The sequence below is a fragment of the Telopea speciosissima genome, chromosome 11 (assembly GCF_018873765.1).
Source record: "Telopea speciosissima isolate NSW1024214 ecotype Mountain lineage chromosome 11, Tspe_v1, whole genome shotgun sequence".
NCBI lineage: Eukaryota > Viridiplantae > Streptophyta > Magnoliopsida > Proteales > Proteaceae > Telopea > Telopea speciosissima.
The window spans coordinates 38,680,596-38,703,369 of record NC_057926.1 but is presented as its reverse complement, the minus strand read 5'-3'; the positions used below and the strand labels follow the sequence as shown (position 1 = coordinate 38,703,369).

The 22,774-nt window shown below is 38.9% G+C and overlaps 2 protein-coding genes across 3 annotated transcripts; one reads left to right on the top strand and one right to left on the bottom strand.

Moving 5' to 3' along the window:
* The first annotated feature begins 498 nt into the window (after positions 1-498).
* Positions 499-21,216, top strand: LOC122645476 (protein SAMBA). 2 transcript variants are annotated; one of them, XM_043838786.1, is made up of 5 exons: positions 499-554; positions 606-817; positions 934-1,044; positions 6,974-7,047; positions 21,205-21,216. In XM_043838786.1, exons 2-4 carry the CDS (start codon positions 643-645, stop codon positions 7,033-7,035), a joined length of 348 nt encoding a protein of 115 aa, XP_043694721.1. In that variant the 5' UTR covers positions 499-554; positions 606-642; the 3' UTR covers positions 7,036-7,047; positions 21,205-21,216. The 2 variants fall into 2 exon arrangements, with proteins under 2 accessions (XP_043694721.1, XP_043694720.1); XM_043838785.1 differs by lacking the exon at positions 21,205-21,216 and having other exon boundaries at positions 6,974-7,110.
* On the bottom strand, positions 9,307-10,038 carry LOC122645073 (21 kDa seed protein-like). The gene has a single exon (XM_043838419.1). The coding sequence runs from the start codon at positions 10,036-10,038 to the stop codon at positions 9,307-9,309; it is 732 nt and encodes a 243-aa protein (XP_043694354.1).
* Positions 21,217-22,774: the final 1,558 nt, after the last annotated feature.

The window sequence follows — 22,774 nt, the reverse complement described above, 5'->3', positions numbered from 1 at the left end:
ATCTCTTCCACATCTATTGGTGCTTCTCCACAACATCAGAATATGCTTGCAATAATATGGTGGTGCCCTCCTCCAAGTCGTTACGTGAAAGTAAATCGTGATGCTAGTTGGGTGCAAACAGTACCATCGGTGGACTGGGTTTTATATTAAGAACCAACATGGACATCCTCTCTGGTTCTACCCAAGTGCAAGCATTGGTGAAGCTTTGGCTCTACTTTCAGCCTTATTAGAAGTAATCCCACGGGAAAGTGCACCACCTATACCTCTGTGTCTTATATTTGAATATATTTTTTTATTAACTTCTTACTTAGTGAGAGATGTCAACACTGTGGCTAACTCCTTGAAAAGGAAGGCCTTGTGGATAATGTGTTCGACGGTTTGACCTAATTCCAATCCACAGATTGTAATCTTGTAGAGCTTGTGTTCCTCATCCATGAGTTATCCACGTTTCGGTATGAAAGCCTTTAAAAAAACTTGCCTCAAACAAACACTACAATATGGCCCCTACTCCCCTACACCCTCTGGTTGCTGGGAAAATCTTCGCCATGGCACAGGTTCAAATTTAGGTCTCTTCGGAGACATCCGATAAAATTGGAACGATACAGATTCAAATTTAGGGTTTAAAATCCAGTGATTGTGACAATGAGCAGTTCATCACCAGCTCATTCTTCGGTATCTGCGGCCACCAGCGCCGGTGGTGGAGGTGGACAGGGTGGAAGCAGCAGCAATGCTGCATTGGCTTCCGACGACAACTCTTCCTTCCATTTTCCTTCCGATCTCATTTCTGCTCAAGATCGCAAGGAAGAGGCACTACTTGGTTTGTTTCTTCTTAGACCCCTCTCTCTCACTCAATTGCTCGTATTTTAGGGTTATTATTATTATTATTATTGTTTCTATGACGCGTAGTCTTTTTTTTTTTGTTTGGAATTTTAGTTCTGAAGAACGATTTGATGTCTGCGCTTAACAAGGAGGTTAAGTCCATAGATGAAGATAACTGGAAGTTTGCCGGACCTCGCTCTCAAATCCACCTCATTTCAAGACCAGGTAAATCTTTCTTTACCGAAATTTCAATTTTGGTTCTTTAAATTCTAGGTGTCTTGTTTGTAAGGTATGATCAAGACGACTCCGCTTCTGTTCTTGTGAAATTTCCTCATGGTAGTTTGACGAATTACGAAGAGACATTCAGAAACTCTAATTGGAGAAATTCTTATTGAAAAGAGAAACTATAATTGGAGGAATCCATTTAACCTGAGCTGTAATACTTATCTAATACTAAGTTTTTTGGGTGACGTCTTTAATTTCACTCTTTCCTTTGGTTTTGTGTGCTAGGTCCATGGTAGTAAGTCTCTTACCCAATTCCTTTTGCATTCAATACCTCACCCTCTGGATTCTCTTTAATCATAATATCTGATAGGTTGGTGGAAGCCACCAACAGTGGGTGCGTTTCACCCTCAGTCTTGCTGCTCTTCTTTCTGTGCTTTGGTAGTTGTCTTGGCTGGCATGGAATGATTTTGGAGCTCGGTACCATACAGATAGCCTTAGTATTTAGAAGGTTTTGTTCAAAGTGACTAGTTTGAAATTCAATGAAGTATATGGATTATCATCTGAAAATTTAAACCTTTTCTTTATCTAAGCCAGTCATGAATAATCTCACTGGTAATTGCTAAGCTTCCAACCTACCACTTTAATGGCTAGCTGAAATTAGACATCAGTAATTTTCTTTTGGGAAAGAGTAAGCCACTTACCCTAACCTTCTACACTAGAATAAAAGATATTTGTGACTGCCTACTGTAATATTGTTTGACTTGCCCTTTATTTTGAAGGCGTTACCCATCTATAGTACCAAACTAATCATTTCTATGTCTTTTATGCCAATGGAGAACATCTTGGAAATTCAATACTTAAAAACTATTTGTGTTTAGTCATATTGCACTCAAGCTCTTGATCCTTTTCTGTTTGTGGGTCGTATTTTCTTTATCATTTATCTTTCTTCCCTCCCATTATTCACCTTCAGTTTATAAGTGAGCTTGCCTCCATCTTCATTGTAGGATGTTTTTTTTTTTTTCTTTCTGTTAACTAGATTATACCCTTTCTCACCTTTGAACACTTTATAAGCTCAGACCACATCTTTTTTCATTGTACCAATCCTATATTTTACTTATTGAGAAATGCCTTAGAGCCTAAGTAAGGTTGACTTTGTGATCAGTTTAGGTACTTGTAAACTAAATGAACCAAATGCAGTCCAATCTTTTCGTGTTACAGTCAAAAATAATTTTATCAGAAGTGTCAGGTTGCCTTAGTATGATAGTGTTCTGATTAGTCTATTAGTAGAATGAAGATCTATGTCAAGATTAAAACTGTTGAAAGGTTATATTATGTCTCATGGGCTATGGCTTTAGGTTATAGTGGAAACTGCTTTTGAAGTATGAGCCCAACACAATTAGTTTTTGTAATTTCATTGGTTCTAGTTTGAGTCAGGCAGGGATTTAAGTGAATTTTACTGCCATTTAGAGAGTAGGAGGCATTTAGTTTTTTTTTTTGTTGCCCTTTATTTCCTATTCTTCATATGCTTTTCTTCCTCCTCCCCCAGTAGAAACCTGTTATCCAATATGTTTATTGTCTTTATTCTTTCTGATCACCTCTCAGAATCCTGCTTCTTTTTCTTTTTCTTATTTTTAAAAATAAATATTGTTCTTAAAACCATAATTTTGAAAACTGACTAGGGTACCAAAACCAAAAACTGGTTCTGACCTGTTTTGGGCATTTCGACAAAAAAAGAAAAAAAAAAAAAAAGAGGCCGGTCCAGTTGGTTTTCAAAACTATGCTATGCTTAAAACACAACTTTGATTTCTAGTGTCCTGCCCTAGCCTGACTTCCATTTCCTGCACTCTTTGTCTGCCTCTCGAGTCTCGACCTCTCAATTACCTAGCTATTCAGAAAGGTAGTGTATCTCCTACGTAACTTGTGAAAGTTCTTTTGGAATTTACTTTTAGCTGTTGATAATTTAGTAGACTGGTTAGAACTTGACTTATCATTGATATATTAGATATTTAGATCATCTCCAGAAAGAATGATATATTATTTTCTGAAATCCTGTATGCCTGAAGCAAAAATGTTGTTAACTCTGCAAGTTCAGAGGAAACTTTTACATTGTTGAATACCAACTGGAGTCCTCTCGTCCCCCACCCCCCCCAAAAAAAATCACCTCCTGAGGATTTTTTTTATTGGTTTTATCTTCTATATATTAATGTTGTGCTAACTTGGTGATAATGACTTTGATCAATTGAGGGGTTTTACATTTTCTTTATTTCTTCATTTATTTATGTTATAAGAAGTAACAGAATTTATTAAAAAGAAACTACGTCCTTGGAGGCCTTTGGAGATCAACATGCAGGAGAACTCTGTCCCCCCCCCCCGCGGACCTTTATCCCCTGAGGTTTGCTGACCGGTACAGTTGTGCGGTTCCTCTCATAGGGGGGGGCGCTGAAATGACGATCTACCCCACTTGGGCAGTGTGTTTGGGTAGGGGGTAGGTCGTCATTTCAGCCCCCCCATGAGAGGAGCCGCACAAACGTATCGGTCAGCGGAACCTCAGAGGATAAAAATTTCCCCCCCCCCCCCAAAAAAAAAAAAAAAGGAAATGAAAGAAAGTGATGGTAGCTAAGAACTTGGAGATAATTCTCTTTTGCTAATGGAAGCCCTAAAATCCAAATTATAGATATCTCGGAAGTCCTTCAGAATAGAGGACCAGAAAGACAATGTGTCAAACACATGGTTTAAGTTATTGGAACCGGATTGGATGAATGTCCCGATTTGAATCAGAATCAGCCGAGCTCAATTCCGATTCTGATTCCAGACAATTCTTGCAGCCATTTTTTATTCCCTTATTATTCATGTTTGATCTTCAATTTTTTCCATTTTTTTCTTCTTTTAGTTAGTAAAATAGCAGAAAATCAATGAAACTTACCTCTTATAGCATCATCCCCTAGTTTATTGATTCAGAAACTCCAAAAAAATCACTGATTTTGGGAAATCTTTGCTTCTTCCCAAATCTAGTTTTTATGGTTTGGCTATTCTGACCAATTCCTATATGATTCTGATTGGAATCGGTGGAGGCTGATCCCATGTCCAATTCTGATTACTTAAACCTTGGTCAAACATTTTCATGATACCTTGTTCTTGGAGCAATGTTTGTCTTAAAAAAAAATGGCTGCTCCTTTCTTCCATAAGGTTTAACATGCCACTAAGCCAACATTCTTCAAATAATCCTGCTCCTTTAAATGAGAGAGAGAGAGAGATGAGCAAGTTGGGGTCTTTAAGCTTTAAATGAGCAACTATTATCATTTCCTTCTTTTAGTTTTATTTTGCCCCACAGATCCAGTTCAAGTATTTCATAATTCATTCTTATATGACACAAGGAAGAACATTAATGCAGTCAACCAGAGAATTTTGTGGTGGCTTATGGTTTTAAATTGTTTTGTCATCATTGTTGTTAAGTTTACCGCTATTATGTATGGGGGTACATGACTATATGTATCATGGGGTACATATGTGTCATATATACATTATGCTTTATATCTTTAGTCTTTCGGTTACCTAGGATTAGTTGTCTTTCTTATCTTTAGTTTAGACGAGTTTCCCTATCTCTAGTATGTTTCCTATTCCTAGTTTGATTCCTGGGTTGTAAACATTATAAATTAAGTGTGGGAGGTGAGTCTCATGTACTCACTATTTTACATGCTTAGAATCGCAGAGTTGTTTCCTCCCTCTTCTTCTTCTTGCCTTCTTTTATTGCTGGTTTATCTTTTCTAGTTCTGTTACATGGTATCAGAGAGCCAATAAATTAGTGATAGTTCTTTCCCTTATGCTACTTTGGTCCTAGTTATTGATACTACGAAGATGAACTAGGACCTCCTTATTGCCCTGCTATTATTAAAGTCAGAATTTGAAGATTAATGAAGATTATGCATGCGGTTTCAGATTTTAGAATTTTAATTCAATCTTATTGAAGATCTAATTGCTTTTATCTCCACCACCTGATGAGCCTGGTTTTCTAGGAGCTGTTTACTAGCATCAAGAGGTACACTCGATCCAAATTTGAGGATCAAATTGTGGCTGGATTCTCTGGAATCTGTTTTCTTGTGCATCCTTGTGGCTACTCTGTTTTTAGATCAATTTTCTGACCTCTTAATTGACTGATATCTCCTGATCCAACCAACTGATCAGGCTGATATTTTGGGATTTATCCCCCCTACTATAGTGCTCTCTTCGGTGGTATTTACAGGTCAGTCTGACCTCTTATTCTTTATCAGGTTTTTCTTCACCAAAACCCAAGTCCGCAAGCCTTTATTTGGCTCTCTCTTGCTGTCGGCTAGTCTTGTGGACTCCCAATTGATTCTCCACTCTTGTTTTGAGTGGATTAAGATCTGATCTGAAGTTGTGTTGCTACTAGACTGCTATTTGGGTTTTGCATGATGTCTGATCCTAAGCCCCAGTTGATGTAGTTTATGTTCAGATTACCAATATTTAAATTAAATGGGGTATCAAATTACATGCTCTGGGCTCAAGCTGTTCAAGTTTATATATATGCTAAGGGTAAGATGAAATATCTTACCGATGATCCTCCCACATATGATCTGAAAGACTCGGCTTTTGTGAAGATTCCACCTTGAAAATATGGTTATGGAACCATATCAAATCTTTACCAGGAGGTAAATCTACTAGAGACCATGCCTGACGAGATCTTGGGGCATCCATTTCTGTGTCCATTGCTCGTTTCCACCCAGAGTGAGATAATGCCTCATGATGATTTTTAGGAATGGAATGAGTGGACAGAGAAAAAAACAACATAATTTTCAATGGAATAAGCAGCCAAGGACTTTTGAGTGCAAGAATGAGTATCTTTTCAGATGGCAATTGGAAGTCAGAAGAGAAACCTCAGTACTACTGAGTTAGTAGGAACAGGCTGGGGAGATGACAGTGTAGGATCCGGAAGTTCCAAAGGAGGAACTTCAGCAGGATCAGACTGGGTAGAGGGCACAGCAGGAACCATTTCAGTATTAGACGGCACTGGCTTCTGATGCCATGTATAAGCCTATAGAGGATGCACCGAAGTGACTAGCACAACAACAGGAAGAGGAGCATCATGATTAGTAGGGGTAACTTGGGAATCATGATTAATAGCTGCAACAGGAGCAGGAGTAATAGGAGAATAAAGGGGGTATTCTCAAAGAAAGTAACGTCAGCACTAACATATTGCAATGAGTAATAGGATCATGACACTTATAGACCTTTTGACACGTATAGCCCTTTTGAGTATACACTTAATAGCACAGGGTGACAATTTATCAATATGAGAATGCAAAACATGGACAAATTCATCAATTTGTCATTGTCATAATCATGTTGCTGTTGTTGTTATTCCTATTGTTTTTATTTTTATTTAATTTTTTGATGGAAATTGTTGTTCCTGTTGTAAATTTTAATTTTATTATCTTAAAGGAAAAAAATTTCCTCTACTGGCTGTATGAAATGGTTTTTCGTTGTTGGCACCTCAATTTGGTCATTTAACCATTAGATAAATGGTACCCTCTGTGTTATCCTATTGCAATTATATGGGATACCATGTATTGGACTCTCCCCCCTTGTATTCAAATGGTTCAAATTTTTTTTTTTGAAGCTTTATTTCAAACCCTGGCTTTTGCACATGGTGAATTTTTATGGGTGAATCTTAGAAAAAAGTGTGCAGGCTGATGCGGACATGTCCACAGAGTTTTAAATGCCAACCAAAATGCCACATGGCAGAATATAGCACCAGCACAAAATCCATTTTGGTGACTAGCATTGGAGGAACCCCACTTCCTTTCTTAAATGCCTATTTCTTCGCCTGTTTTATCGGCCTTTTTTGAGTTTTTTTGGCTATTGTTCTTTTCTAAGTATTTATTCATTTTTTCTACTTCTGAGGATCTTTCAGGTGCGTTTCTACATAAGCAGACAGAAACTGCAAAGCAGTTGAATTTGGCTCAACGAAAATGATGAGATTTAAATGTTAGTGAGTGCTTGTATGTGCATTTTATTTTTTATCCTCTAATATGTTTGTAAATGAAATTCCTTTCTATCAGTAGGTCCCATTTTAAAGATTTTATAACCTTAGAAAATCAGCTTGATCAGATGATTTTTACCATGTAACCGAAATGTTATTCTTAAATCATTTTGAAATCATACCTGTGAATCTAAAAAGGGTTAAGGCTCTGGATTTGCCATGTGGGAAGATGGTTTTTGCCTTCCGTGGATTCTCTATAATGAATTGGCCTTCCAAAGATTCAAAGTTTAAATTAATCAAATACTGTGTGTATTGGCAGGGCTCCCTACTCCCTATGTATTTCATGCATACCCACCCCAATCAGACCACTATGTGTACACTCTCATAGATTTGGATTTTGAACTTTTGTTATCAGAAAAAGATTTTGAAGGTTCTTTTTTACCACAGAAAATTCTGATGGATTAATGCTTGACATATGAATAGGAGACTCATCTGATCTACCACATAGTAGTTGTTGACATTTAAAGTTGCCATGTAGGAAGGGGCGTAGAGGAACTGGCCACCAAATTATTAAATGCTAAATAATAATTTTTTTTAATAAAACATAGTGATTCAGAAAAAGGAAAGAAAAAAAAAAATGCAAGGTGCTATCCACCTTACATGGGTTTAGTTGAAATCATAGTTAATACATTTGCTTATTATAAATGTATAAGCATATTGTGCCATCACTGTTATCATCAACTTCATCAAATAGGGGGATATGGGTTTTTATGTCATTTTAGATGGACATTTATTCTAATTGGATTCCATTTAATGCAGATTGTGCACATGCACGGCCGTGCATGAAAATAAAAAAAAATTATATATTGTGTTGCAATTTCTAAAAATACTTTTCATTTAATTTTTCAAAATTTGTAAAAAAATGCATATTTTAGGATCCCTAAGTATAATACATGTATAGTTCATAATATGTATAAATTAATTTGAAAAAGGGAAATTAAAAATGGACATCCGTAAACATTAAAATTATCTTATATTAAGTAAAAATTTTTATTTCAATTATGATATTACATGTATGTAAGGGAATACTCACCCTTTCCCCAACCCTTTTGATGAAAATAGAGAAAAAAAATAATAGAAGCTACAAAGTCAAAAACCTCCATGTCCATCATAAGGTTCCACCTATTGACATCATTGTTAACACATTTAAAAGAAAATTTCTGAAAATTAGTACAACCCAATTGAATGTCAAACAATATCTTAAAACTCTCCCACAACCACACCACATCCCTGGCTTTTGGGATCAATAAACATAGCTTATTAGAATCTGTCCATGTCTCTAACTGGTAGCCCGTCTTCCTACTTGCTTCAATCCCCTGAAGAAGATCCCTGACCTCTGTCTTGACCTCATCTCTTGGCACACCATAACCAAATCCCGTAAAGATAAACTGATTTTTGAAATATAATAATGGTGGCCCAACCAGCCTCATTGATTGAGACATCAAAACTACCATCTGAGCTAATCACTGTAGAATTCAAGCAAGTATATCCAAGGTTTTCAGTCTTAAAGAATGATTGAGGACTAGGATCACTCTTCAAAGGAGGTAAAGCATAGGGGATAAACATAGATCACAAATCAAACACACTAAAAAACCATTGAGATTCAAGGATTGAAAGACCACTACCATTAAGTATGGATGAACAAATTCCCAAAATCGGGTAAAAAAAAAAAAAAAAAAAAAAAAAAACTAAAATACCACTATCATCGACCTACAGATCTGGTAGATGCTAGAGAATATGGTGAAAAGAAATGCAACAGATGCAGAGCATCGCCCACGCAGGGTAAGGCGGTCATTGCTCGCGCAACTGTGTTTGCACCACTCAGGCCGCTACGGCAGCTGCAACGTAGAGGATCTGAGTTGTTCAATAACACTTCCTTACCTGCATGAAACAGAAGTTTGGTTTCCACCCTTGAAGTTATTATCAATCTTGGGAGAGATATTAAAACCTTTTGAAATATCAAAACCAGTGGGCAAACAAAGGTATTTTTTCAGGCCTGAATCGTAAGGAATTTTCAAATTAAGGCCAAATGGATGGAACATCACTTAAAAGAAAAAACTCTATCTTAGAAGAGAATTCAATAAGATTTCTGTCCAGAATTCAAAAGAAAGATAAATATGAAATAAGATCTTCATCTGCCTACAAAATTGTGGTGCTCTTTATTCTGACTGTTTCCATCTCATGCATCTCTTCTTGTGATCACTTTAACTACGAATTGCCTTTACAAACATGAAAGGAAACTCTGTGTTCTGAGACAGAGTCAGCCATCTCTTCCCATTCTCTTCCATGATACCGATATTACCACATTCAACATGACATGACTCGCACACGCTTGGGCAATATGCAATAATGTACTCAGGGCTGGAGTTGGACCTGCTGATCTGCTTGATCTTGAACCAGTTTCTCACTGTTGAAGAGCCAGGGTGGCCTGGTTGGCCTCCGATTGTTACATACCTCATCTGACTCTTCGACGATGGCGAGTTATGTGATTCTTGAACTTGCCATACCACAGGCATCTCTGAGAATCTAATGTTTACATCAGTTGCCTCGTTGATGGTTCTCTCATGAGAAGGTGATGGGGTGTTTCCAAAGAACATCTTCTTTATTGCAGACTCGAAGGTTGAACCTCTCTGGATAATCATATCATCATGTGAATTTGATGCTGGGGAGAAAGACACAGGTGAACCAAAGTTGGTGTTCGAAGAATGCTGCTTCACCATGGAAGATTGAGAGCTCTGTCTTCTGTCAAGTGCCACACCACCTCCATTGCCTGCTCGGGCAGCTGAGACAAGGTAGTATGCCTGCCCAGCTTGGAGTTCATTGCCATCGGTATCAAGCACTGCATTGTTATGGGAATGAGACCAGGAAATGGCCTGTGACTGAAGAGCCAAGGCCAAAACCAACAGTACTGAGGAAATCATAAATCTGGATTGCATGGTTATGGATAGAAGTGATGGAAAGGATTAATATCTTAAAAGGTTGTTGATGTGTTTTGGAGATACCTCTCCCTTATATAGAGTGTTTTGGAGCTCAAAAGGTTAAACAACTTCCCTTAAATGAAGGCATTAATAATGTCTGAGAAGGTGTCAAAGCCACAGATCGACTATGATATCCTATAATTAGGAATTAGGGGTTCAGAATTGCACAAAGAACGATACAAATGAGGTGTTCATGCACAAGAAAACAAGTGGAAGCCCAGACATCTGACTTGGAAACCTATGATGTACTTGCAAATTCTCCATTATATATATTTTTTCCTTTTCCTTCATGTTTGGATGTCAAGAAAAGCAAAAAAAAACATAATGAAACAAAAATCATGATGATGTAATGATTATTTTATAGTCATCTAGTTTGCTATCAATATTTTCCACGTGGTAAAGCATGTTGTGGACATAATGAAGCTTTTCTATGAAGCATTGGATGTCTGAAAATCCAAGGGGATATATTGATACATGGGATGATACATGATTGAATTTGAATCTGAAATTTGGTATGTGGCATTTTCGGCCATTTTCTACCCTTCCACATGGCAAAATTTGGTGTTGGACTGGAGAAACTTTCTTGTATAGTTATACTAGAATATTTTTTATTTTTTTATTTTGTCCAGTTAGATTTATAAAAAATACCAAAAGTACAAAACATTAATCATTTACAAATGGGAAAATGGCACTTGGCCTCAAAAGCACAAATTAGAGTCCTCCGTGGCAGAATCCTCTCTGATTACCCCCTCCAAACCCAGTGTTCCAGTAGAGTCCAATCTAATAGTAGTCGAAAAACTGCAACCAAAAACCTGTTTTAATTCGTTAGAAACCCCAGCCCCAGTCTCATTAGGGTTTTAGTAAGTGGTATTGGTATCGATCTAGATCGGTCATGTTTTCTTCAATAAAATTTGATTTTTTTTACATGTTTATCCTTGCCATATCGATCCACAAATACGAGATCTGTCAAATATCTGTATAGATCTCCACCAATACCGATATGAATCGACCGATCCAGCCGATCGAATGCCGATTCCTCAAACCATGAGTCTTAGAGACAACTCCCTTAGGTTCACACTGGTTGTGTAGAAGTACTAATAAATAACCACGCTCTTGCCTCTTAGCATTATAAATTTTAATACCCGGTAATTCGGGTAACCAGGGCGGGTCATCACCTACCACCAATGGATTAGGCCCAGCATGACCCGCTAAAGGAGAGCGATAATAAGCCCAGGAAATCTGGAATTAAATAGCAACTTCTCCGGCTAAACAACATGTTCATCAGAAGGAAACTGAGAGAACATCAGAGCCTTAGCTGAATGAAACAGCTCAGTGAAGGGCATAGAGGACTTATCCATAAACAAATTTTTTTTTTTTTTTTTTGGGTAGAGAATTCCATAAACAAATTTGTTGTTTCGAGGTCGGGTGCTAATTTCCCATTTGTTTGTCTGTTTTTTTGTTAATCTATTTTCCCATTTGTAAATGATATAGGTTTTCTACTTTCCATATTTCTTGTAAATCTATGAGAAATTTACTTGTCCTCCTCTTTATTTTGTCTTAATTAAGCTTTCTTTGACTTTCAATTATTACACTTGGACCCCCACTGTCTGACGGTGTTAGTCTGCTGTTATTTATAATTTGAAAAAAACTATTTTACCCTTGCCTGGTGTTAGTTATAGGTTGGTTTAATGTAAAAGGTGGGACCTTCTTCAACCATCGTTGCACCCCATCACACCCTCCACTGTGCACCCTACTGCCTCAGCACCGCTGAAACATCCGACCAACTCTGTGCAACTTGATGCAACTTCCAATTAAAGGAGGTAGCCGCCCCCCCACCCCCTACTCTTATGTGACACATATGAAACCCTTAAGCCCAAACTCGGATTCTTCCATGTAGTAAGTGTTTCGTCCCCTGACCTTCCTCATATCATCTTTCGAGATCCAAAGACCTTATTACAGAGAAATAGAAAAAAAAAAGCTCCAATTTGAAGCTTATCTATCCCAGAAATAAAAAGAAGAAATAAGGGAAAGTTGCTATTTAATAGGTACATGCTTAATTTGATGGGCAAAGTAGTAATTTCATGTTCAAAATAAAACACCACCTCCAATGCAAGTTCAACCACCACCACCACTACCACCTCCGCCACCTGCACTACCACCACCGTCACTACCTCCACCTCTGCCATTGCCACCACCACCACCACCGCCATCTCCACTGCTACCACTACCACACCACCACCACCTCTACTTCTGCCAGCACTACCACCACCTCTACTTCTGCCAGCACTGCCACCACCGCCACCACTTCTATCTCCACCAATATTTTGGGTATTTAATGGTATTTTTTAAATTTTATTGAAATTCTAGAAACAAAAATGATTGTGCATACCGAATCTGTTTCTCATTCTTTTCTGGCCAAGAAATAGAAATTAGTATGCGTTACCAAATGTGTTTTTTTGCCCATAAATTTGGCCCAGTAATAGAAATACGAAAAATCATTTCTGGGATAGAATCATGGCCCAGAAACAGAATTGTTATCATGCAGGCCCTAAATTTCTCGATTCTTACCGAATACAAACCAACCTGAAGAGATTGAAAATCAATTTGAAGAAATGAAATTGTTTTACATCGATCTTGGGTTTTCAACTTAGATCTGGTTTCCTTAATAAAACCCTCAGACCCAGAGACTTCTTGACATGTAAAATTTACGTAGGGAAAGGGCTGAGAAGGTTGTTGATTCAAAGCTGGAGAAGGTGAATAAGATGATGAGAATCTGTTCTTGAGCCAATTCTACCGATGATTCGGTTGGACCCATCCATCCCCAGCCCTTTTCTTACGATTTCATGGGTCTTTCATGGCCAGCTCTGACATTAAATAAATAGTAACAAGGATGGGGGTGAGGGGGATCTTTATCACCTCCAGTTTACTGACCGGCCCAGTTCCCCAGCTCCTCTAACAAAGGGGGCTGAAATGACCTCTCTACCCATGCCCAAACACCCTGCCGGGTGGGGTCCACCATCCCCTATTAGAGGAACTGAGGAACTGGGCCGGTCAGCAAACTGGAGGTGATAATTTTCCGGGGTGAGGGAGGGACAAGGATAAGTGGTGGGGGTGGGCAGTTGCCGAGGGTGGAGATGGGAGATGGGATCAACAACAAGAGTGAGGGCGGAGATTGGAGGAAGTAGAAGAAGAAAAAAAAATCGTTTTTATCCCAAGGGTAAAAGGGTTACATGCACCGAGGATTATTCTGGGCATTAAAAATTTTTTCGTACTTGGCCACAGACACTAACGGGTTGGGTCTAATTGTAATAGATCATAAATCGGAGGCGAGAGGAGAGTAATAATTGAAAATAGAGGGGCTGTAAAGATTTCAACAGATACATTATGCAAAGTAAGCAATTTGATTTCTTCTTTTTTTTCTTGGCATTGCACATTTAAAAGCCCCTTGGAGTACCAAGGCACTGGAAAGAACCCACTTTTTGATTCAATTCATTTTATGACATGCTTGCACATTTTTAACTCATGCCGTAGATTACCAAAAAAATAGTGGAAACAGAACACCTCATGCCAAATTTTGGACTCAAATTCAATCATATATCAACCCATGTATGGATATATCCCCTTGCATTTTCAATCATCCATTGCTCTATAGAAAAACTTCATTATGTCCACAATATGCTTTACCACGTGGAAAATATTGATAGTAGATTAGAGGATAAAATAATCATTGCATCATCATGATTTTTGTCTCATTATGTTTTTTTCTTTTCTTGACATCCAAACATGAAAGAAAAGAAAAAATATATATATTTATATACTGGAGTATTTGCAAGTAGATCATAGGTATGATTAGGGGTGTAAATGAATAGCCAGAATCCATTTCCGTATCTATGTTCGTATTCGTTTAGCACTATCCAAATCCGGCCGAAAGCTAAACGGATGCGGATACGAATAGGCTATAGTTATCCGAAAAACTATATTTACATGTAAACAGATAAAATATCCGATCCGTATCCGTGTCTGTATCCGTTTAGCACTATCCGAATCCATCTGTAAGCTGATCGAATATGGATGCATATATAGCACTATCCGAACCGAATCTGGTCCGTTTACATCCCTAGGTATGATGGATTTGCTCAATTTTGTGATTTAAACTACAATTTAACCCGGGGCCCCAAGTCAAATGTCTGGGCTTCCACTTGTTTTCTTGTGCATGAACATCCCGTGCAATACTGAACCCCTAATTCCTAATTATAGGATATCATAGTCGATCTGTGGCTTTGACACCTTCTCAGACATTATTAATGCCTTCATTTAAGGGAAGTTGTTTAACCTTTTGAGCTCCAAAACACTTTATATAAGGGAGAGGTATCTCCAAAACACATCAACAACCTTTTAAGACATTAATCCTTTCCATCACTTCTATCCACAACCATGCAAACCAGATTTATGATTTCCTCATTGTTGGTTTTGGCCTTGGCTCTTCAGTCACAGGCCATTTCCTGGTCTCATTCCCATAACAATGCAGTGCTTGATACCGATGGCAATGAGCTCCAAGCTGGGCAGGCATACTACCTTGTCTCAGCTGCCCGAGCAGGCACTGGAGGTGGTGTGGCACTTGACAGAAGGCAGAGTTCTCAATCTTCCATGGTGAAGCAGCATTCTTCGAACACCAATTTTGGTTCACCGGTGTCTTTCTCCCCAGCATCAAATTCACATGATGATATGATTATCCAGAGAGATTCAACCTTCGAATCTGCAATAAAGAAGATGTTCTTTGGAAACACCCCATCACGTTCTCATGAGAGAACCATCAACGAGGCAACTGATGTAAACATTAGATTCTCAGAGATGCCTGTGGTATGGCAAGTTCAAGAATCACATCACTCGCCATCGTCGAAGAGTCAGATGAGGTATGTAACAATCGGAGGCCAACCAGGCCACCCTGGCTCCTCAACAGTGAGAAACTGGTTCAAGATCAAGCAGATCAGCAGGTCCAACTCCAGCCCTGAGTACAGGATTGTGTATTGTCCAAGTGTGTGCGAGTCATGTCATTTTGAATGTGGTAATATCGGTATCATGGAAGAGAATGGGAAGAGATGGCTGACTCTGTCTCAGAACAGAGAGTTTCCTTTCATGTTTGTAAAGGCAATTCGTAGTTAAAGTGATAACAAGAAGAGCTGCATGAGATGGACACAGTAAGAATAAGGAGCAAGGTCTAGCTTGCTCCCGGTTGCTCACAAGCACCAGAACTTGTAGGCAGATTAGGATCTTATTTCATATTTATCGATCTTTCTTTTGAATTCTGGACAGAAATGTTATTGAGTTCTCTTCTAAGATGAGTTTTTTCTTTAAGTGATGCGCAATCCGTTTGGCCTTAATCTAGTTGCTAGTCATGGTTTTCTAGAATATTGAAGATTCCTTATGATTCTAGCATGAAAAAATATCTTGGTTTTGTTAAAATAACAACGTAGCAGACTGTCGATTTTGCAGAAGAAATGCAGGGGGAAAGAGAAATCACACACACATGACAATATTTTACATGGTTCACCCCCAAGAAGGAAGGCCACTTCTGGCCGAATGATAGTACGAATTCACTATTTCTGTGAAGCAAATATAAACTCTCTCTCACCTCTCTCAAAGAGATAACAACAATATACAAGAAAACCCTAACCCCAGAAAGTACAAAACTGCCCCTAAGAATCCACCCGGTCCGGTCCAAACCAACATAGGGTGAAATATATATAAAATCAAAGTTCTCGATGAGCTCTTCAGGGGTCAATGCCTTTGGCGCTGAGGTATGCACTTTTTGGCCCTTCTGGCGTGTTTCGAAGGCGAAACGGCCCGCCGAAAAATCACCACAATACTTTCTAGATTAGAACTGAGATCAGGTTTCACCAATAATATGTTTACCCACTGATTTTGATATTTGAAAAGGTTCTATGTTTCAGGATTTCTCTGCCAAGATTGATAATAAACTCCAAGGGTGGAAAACCAAACTTCTATTACATGCAGGTAAGGAGGTGTTATTGAAGTCTTTAGTTTTTTTAAATGCCGAATTATACTTGTCTGCACTTTAAATTACATGCATCATAACACAAACATATATCTTCGACAAGCAATGAAAATTTCTTCTGGGATGATAAAGATGGTCATCCTAAATTGAACTGGATTTCCTAGCATTGTTTGTGTCAATCTAAATAGAAGGGGGACTGGGCTTTGTGATCTATCTCTTCACAACAATGCTTTACTCTCAAAGATTACTTTGCGGCTATAGTCCGATTCTGATTCCTTGTTGGCATGTTTCCTCAAGGCTATAGACTACCCAAACACTAATTTATTTAATGGTTAATTTGCGTAATCAACCGAGTTGGGCTTGACGAAGCATCATAGATTTGTTCAAGAGAGTTGAGATGTCTATAAACTGCTTGTAAACACTGAATTTTGTCATCCCCATGGCGATGACGACAACAGGACACGGATAAACATTGGCATCTCTCTCGAGGAGGACTATTGCCCCTGCACCTAGACCTTGTCACCCTTGCATCCGTAAAAATGATTCAAACTGATTATTTTTACCAAATTTTGAAGGAGGTACTGCTCACCTTCCCTCTGGCGATGACGACAACAGGACATAGACTTTTTATGAAGTATAAAGTGAAACCCACCAAAAAAACCCCAAGAAAATAGCAAAAAAGGGCCCAAAGACCCCCAAAATTATCATTTTTATGGGTAAGACCACTCCCCATTTCGAGGAGTCCCTTAGTCTCAGTAGGAATTGCGTTGTGGAGCCTATTTTCTCATTTTTCTAGTGCTTGTGTCCCAATTAATGCCCCCTTGGCCATCCATCATTCCCCCAGTTCAATCTTCGACCCCTTGGCATCCTGTCCACATCCCAATTGGTCTGAACCCATTGTTTTACCCTCCCATATACCAATTTTCTTATCTTTTTGTTATCCTCAATCTTTTCAATGCATCTTGAAAGGCCCATATAGCGTCATTACTCTATCTAAGAAATAGGGGATAGGCTTGTGAAATCCCTCGTGACGCTGTCACTCTACTCGAGATTCGAGTGAGCAAAGTCCTTTTTACAGCCGTCACTCTACTTGAAGTCTAAGTACCAAAAGTCTCTTTTACAACTGTTACTCTACCTGAAATCCGAGTAACTCGAATCCATTTTGCATAGTCGTTAATCTGTATGACAAGAGAGAGCCAAGCTGATTGTTTGTCTCCACCTGAGCGGTGGGACACCTCATATTTCGTACCTTTTGTATTTTCTTTTCTTTGATTAATTTTGTTCATGAATATACATTTTTACCCTTCTCTTTACTTTTGAGACAATGTAGACCATTAAAGTAATTTGTAGTGTAAATAGTAATTTTTATTTGTTGAAATATCAAGTTTAATTTCTTTCTATCTATTTGATGCATTAAAAATTTGCCTTGCATGTTAGTATAGAACACATAATAATGAGAGAGTATTCGAACACAAGCTTTAAGTAGAAAGATTGGTTTATCTAGGCGAGATGGGTGGTAACACCTTCCCACTATCGTAACATGATTAGTGACCACTTACCCAGACTCTTTAACTAGGCCATTTGGAATTACGTGGCCATTTCCACTCAACATGGATGGGACTACCCCCATTAGGTCCTAGGGTCAAATCCTAGGTGGCAACTTTGTTTATTTTATATATGTGTGGCATGATCCCAAACCCCCCCGTTGCCAAGGGACCCCAAATCAAACGTATTCCGGCCACAAGGAGGAACACCCACATCTAGAGGTCACGGTACCCATAGTGCTTTCCTACCCCTAACCCCCCCACCCCCCAAAAAAAGAACTCATAAATGAAAAGTAAAAAATAAGGTAAAAATTTTGGGCAAGAGATCTCTACTTGATCGCATGGTCTCTACACAAGCATCTGAGTCAATAGGTGAGCACCCCTGGGTATCTACCTAGGGAGCAGAGGTGTCATCTCACGGTGCCCTGTGAGAGGGCGTAGGAAACACCACCAAGTAGAAATCTTTTTCCCAAAATTTTTTTATGGACTTTACCAAATCTTAGGACACCTACTTCAACAACTTATAATTATAAGGGTTAAATATGCATGCACCCCCTAAGTCATCCAAAAATTTCACACGCCCCCTTGAGATTCTGACAAGTCCATACGCACCCCCTGCTTTTCAAATTAATCCTATTTAAGTCCATGCCGTTAATATCATGCGTTAAATGCTAATGGATCTGAAATTGAAGAATGTAATGTACAATTATACCCTCGCTAGGGTATAATTACCACAATGCCCTTATGAGTAGATATACCCATTCTCTTCCATTTTTGCGCAAAAGAAGAACGCGGAAAGACCAAAATGCCCTCATCTTCCCCAAATCATCTTCTCCTGTTACCACAACACCCTTCCCCTCTCCATCGACTCCCACTGCAACAAGATTCAAATCTTCTACGGTGCAGCTGCCCGTCTTGCCTGTGTTGCTCAAACATAGGACCACGCGCAAAGATCGCCTTACCCCCCCTCAGGTAAGGCGCTCGGGTAGGGGTAAGGCGGTGTTTGAGTGCGGCCCTATGTTTGTGCAGCACAGGCAGGACGGGCAGTTGCACCGTAGAGGATCCAAATCCATTGCAAAAACACCCCTAGCCCTTTTGTTTTTCCCTATTGTGGGCTATTCTTTATTTCATTCTGAATTTATAAATATATAAATGATCTCAGAGGAATCTCTTGGGCTACCAAATACAAAGTACAGCAAGCGAACTACTTTAGGTCACTCACCCAGGACTCAACCATTCGAGTTGGATCGTTTAATGTGAAAGAGATTTATGCTCCTTACGAGAGCTTACTCCCCATGGTATTTTAATTCACTGCAAATTCATGACTTCTCCCCTCCCCTTTAATACTTTTGAGTTATTGATCTTCTACGCATCGGTTACACAGGTGAACCCTGATGATATTATTTTTGGGGGTTGGGATATAAGCGACATGAACTAGGCGGATGCCATGGCCAGGGCTAAGGTCTTTGACACTGATTTATGAGGCAATTAAGGACTTACATGGGATTCATGGTTCTGTTGGGTTTTTGGGCCCAATTATTATGACTTGATTTATTGGGCTCATATAAATCACTTAAAGGGGATTTAATCCAGATCGTCCATTGTGGGGATGGATTAGGTCTGGGGTTTATTTATAGCAATCCTGGGTCCCTACCGTCTCCTAATTCAATTTTGTGACTTTACTCATGGAGTTACAGAGGAATAATATTGTTTGAGAAAGACGGGAGTAATCTAGGGTGGGTCAGAGCGTGTGGCTGTTAATAACAAGATAAAGCTTGGATCTACTATAAACGGTTGGAGAGGTATGAATATTATTCCATCTCCTATTATTATTCTGTTGATTGTATTATAGCCATGTGAAGCATAGAGATCATGATAATGATTTAGGTCTAACAGTGGTGTGTAGACTAAGAAGTCTCTCTATGGATTAAAACAAGCTTCTAGGCAATGGTACTTGAAGTTCGATGAGGTTATGTTTTTCTTTTGGTTTTATTGAAAATGTCATTGATAATCGCATCTATGAAGGTCGATGGGAGCGGTTCATCTTCCTAGTGCTATATATTGATGACATTCTCTAAAGATGATAGGACCTGCTCGGAGACTAAGCATTTTCTTTAAAATTTTGAGATGAAGGACATGAGTGAGAGTACTTATGTTCTTGGGATTGAGATTATTTACTGACGATAGTGATGACTTCTCGTCTGTCCCAACATGCATACATTGATAGAGTTCGAAGAGATTCAACATGTCCGTGTTCGGGAGTGATGCACTCATTAGTAAAGGGACAAGTTGAATAAAGGACGTGTCCAGGAATGATGTTGAGAGAAACTCCATAAAAGATAAGCCTTATGCTTGTTGTTGGGAGTTTGATGTATGCACACTGCATCCATCTAGAGATTGCTTTCACGTTGGTGTTCTTAGGAGGTTCCAATTAGATGCGGGATTGGCACACTGACTGCTGCCAAGAAGGTAATGCGTTACTTACAAAGAACAAAGGACTTCAAGCTGGTTTTTAGCAGGAGCGAGAATCTCAAGGTGGTTGGCTATTCTGATTCAGATTACAGTGGTTGTACTGATGACATGAAGTCCACTTTTGGCTACATCCTTTTGATGGGAGGCAGAGCTATTTCTTGGAAGAGTGTCAAGCAGACCATCATTGCTTCATCCACCATGCACGCTGAATTTGTGGTGCTTTTTGAAGCAACAAAGCAAGCTGTGTGGTTGAGAAATTTCATTTCTGAGCTGAAGGTTGTCGATTCAATCTCCAGACCTTTAAGAGTATGGTGTAATAACACCTCGACGGTTTGTGGTTCCAAGAACAACAAGAAGACAAGTAGCTCAAATCATATTGAGATCAAGTATCTTCTTGTCAGGGAGAAAGTCTGCAACAAAGAGGTTGAGGTTGAGCATATCTCGACGAAAAAGATGGTGGTTGATCCGCTCACCAAGGCTCTTGCTGTGGGAGTCTCAGGGGACATGTGTCTAGCATGGGTGTTGTATACTCTTTTGATGTATTTGGTTAGTGGGAGTTTTGTACCCATATGACCTTTTAATGTACCCATGGTTTAAGCTTTATTTATGACTCAGTTTGAGCTGTTTTATTTTCACTCTGTATTGGCTATTCAATTGATTATTTATGTGATTGCTGATCTTCGAGTGAATTGTTTATTTCTGACATGTCATGGTTTATGGGCGGTATTTAGCCAAAGTTATGGTGGTGAGCCATGGGTGGTATTTAGCCAAAGTTTATGACGGTTAGCCATGGGCAGTATGCCAAAGTCTGGTATTAACCAAAGTCATGGGCGGTTTGCCAAAGTAATGGTTAATATCAAAGTTCACTATCTGTGAGATTTTCAATATAGTCTGATCTCCGATCAAGAATGGACTTGTAAGAAAAGAACACTGCATGTGATCACAAATTGTGTTTGTTACCTTGTCTATATCCCAAGGTGATTTGTATTAATGAGTTGCCTGCATCTGTGATAGTCAGATAGTGGTGTGCCGTTTATTGAGGCACATTTTCTACTGATATTCGATGTGAGAAACTTATTAGTCATATCCAAGATGTTGTAAGTGATGGAATAATATGGGGATTTATTATGGCCTATGCCAATAAAGAGATAGTTATAATAATTTGGCTCAAGTGGGAGATTGTTGGATTTTTAGGCCCAATTATTATGACTTGATTTATTGGGCCCATATAAATCACCTAAATGGGATTTAATCTAGACCGTCCATTGTGAAGATGGATTAGGTCTGGGATTTATTTATAGCAATCCTGGGTCCCTGCCATCTCGTAATTCAATTTTGTGACTTTACTCATGGAGTTATAGAGGAATAATATTATTTGGGAAAGACGGGAGTAATCTAGGGCGGGTCAAAGCGTGTGGCTGTTAATCACAAGGTAAAGCTTGGATCTACTACAAACAATTGGAGAGGTATGAATATTATTCCATCTCCTATTATTATTCTGTTGATTGTATTCTAGCCATATGAAGCCTAGAGATCATGATAATGATTTAGATCTAACAGGTTCCATTTCCTAGAATTTACAACCCTGATTTCATAGCTGCCAATCAAGGCTTTAATCTCAGCTTACCTGCAGCCAACAGAGAAGGGTTTTTGAGGTTTGGTTCTATTCTATTCAAGCTACACTCGATCAGTCTTTGAAGCCCTTGTGGAAATAGATCTTGAAGATTTGCAATTTCTCTTTGAAACTGATATCGGCATACGAATCCATCTCTTTCTTTCGTAACCCACTGCCCATTTCTATTCCTCCTGATCCCCAAAGCCAACTCCCCACCACCATCCCTTTCCCAGTAACCTCAATCAACCCCCTTCAAAGGTTGTGCCAAAAAAAAAAAACCCCTCTCCTCTCGGTTCCCAAACCTCTGCATTATTGCTACCTCATTCCATCGCCTTCAACTGCAACCTCAAACCCACCTCCTCTTTCCCTTTTTTTTTATCTGCAACTTCTTTGATCTCAAACCTCACCCTCGTGCTCCACCAATAGCCAAAAAAAAAAGAGTAAAGAAAGCACAGAGAGAAAGAGAGAATCAGAGAACAAAAAAAAGAAAGAAGAGAAGCAGAGAAAGGGTTTTAATGGTGGGTGGTGGTGGTGGTGGGTATCTAATTTGTAAAAGAAGAAGATGATTTGGGGAAGCTGAGAGTTGGGCAAAAATGTCTTTTCAAATTACAGGGGTGGTTAGAAGAAAGGGTAGTTTGGCCAATAAACAAAAATTTTAACGTCTAACACCGAATATTAACTGCACGGACTAAAACATGGATTAATATGAAAGGCAGGGGGTGCGCGTGGAATTATCAAGGGGCGCGTGTGGAATTGCTAGAATCTTAGGGGGCATGTGGAATTTTTGGATGACTTAGGGGATGCATGTGTATTTAACCCTAATTATCATGAGGTGATTTTGACTATTGGATATGTTAAGAAATGTTTGGTTTGACTATATAACAGATTTTTAGACTCGAATTCAATCATATATGGTCTTCATATATTCATAGTTAATCCCCATATTTTCAACCATCCATTTCCTTTCAAGAAGATTCATTTCCATTGGATTTTCAAAGCTTTATCATCATTTAGCCAACTTCGATTGGATTAAAACTTAATGTGAGT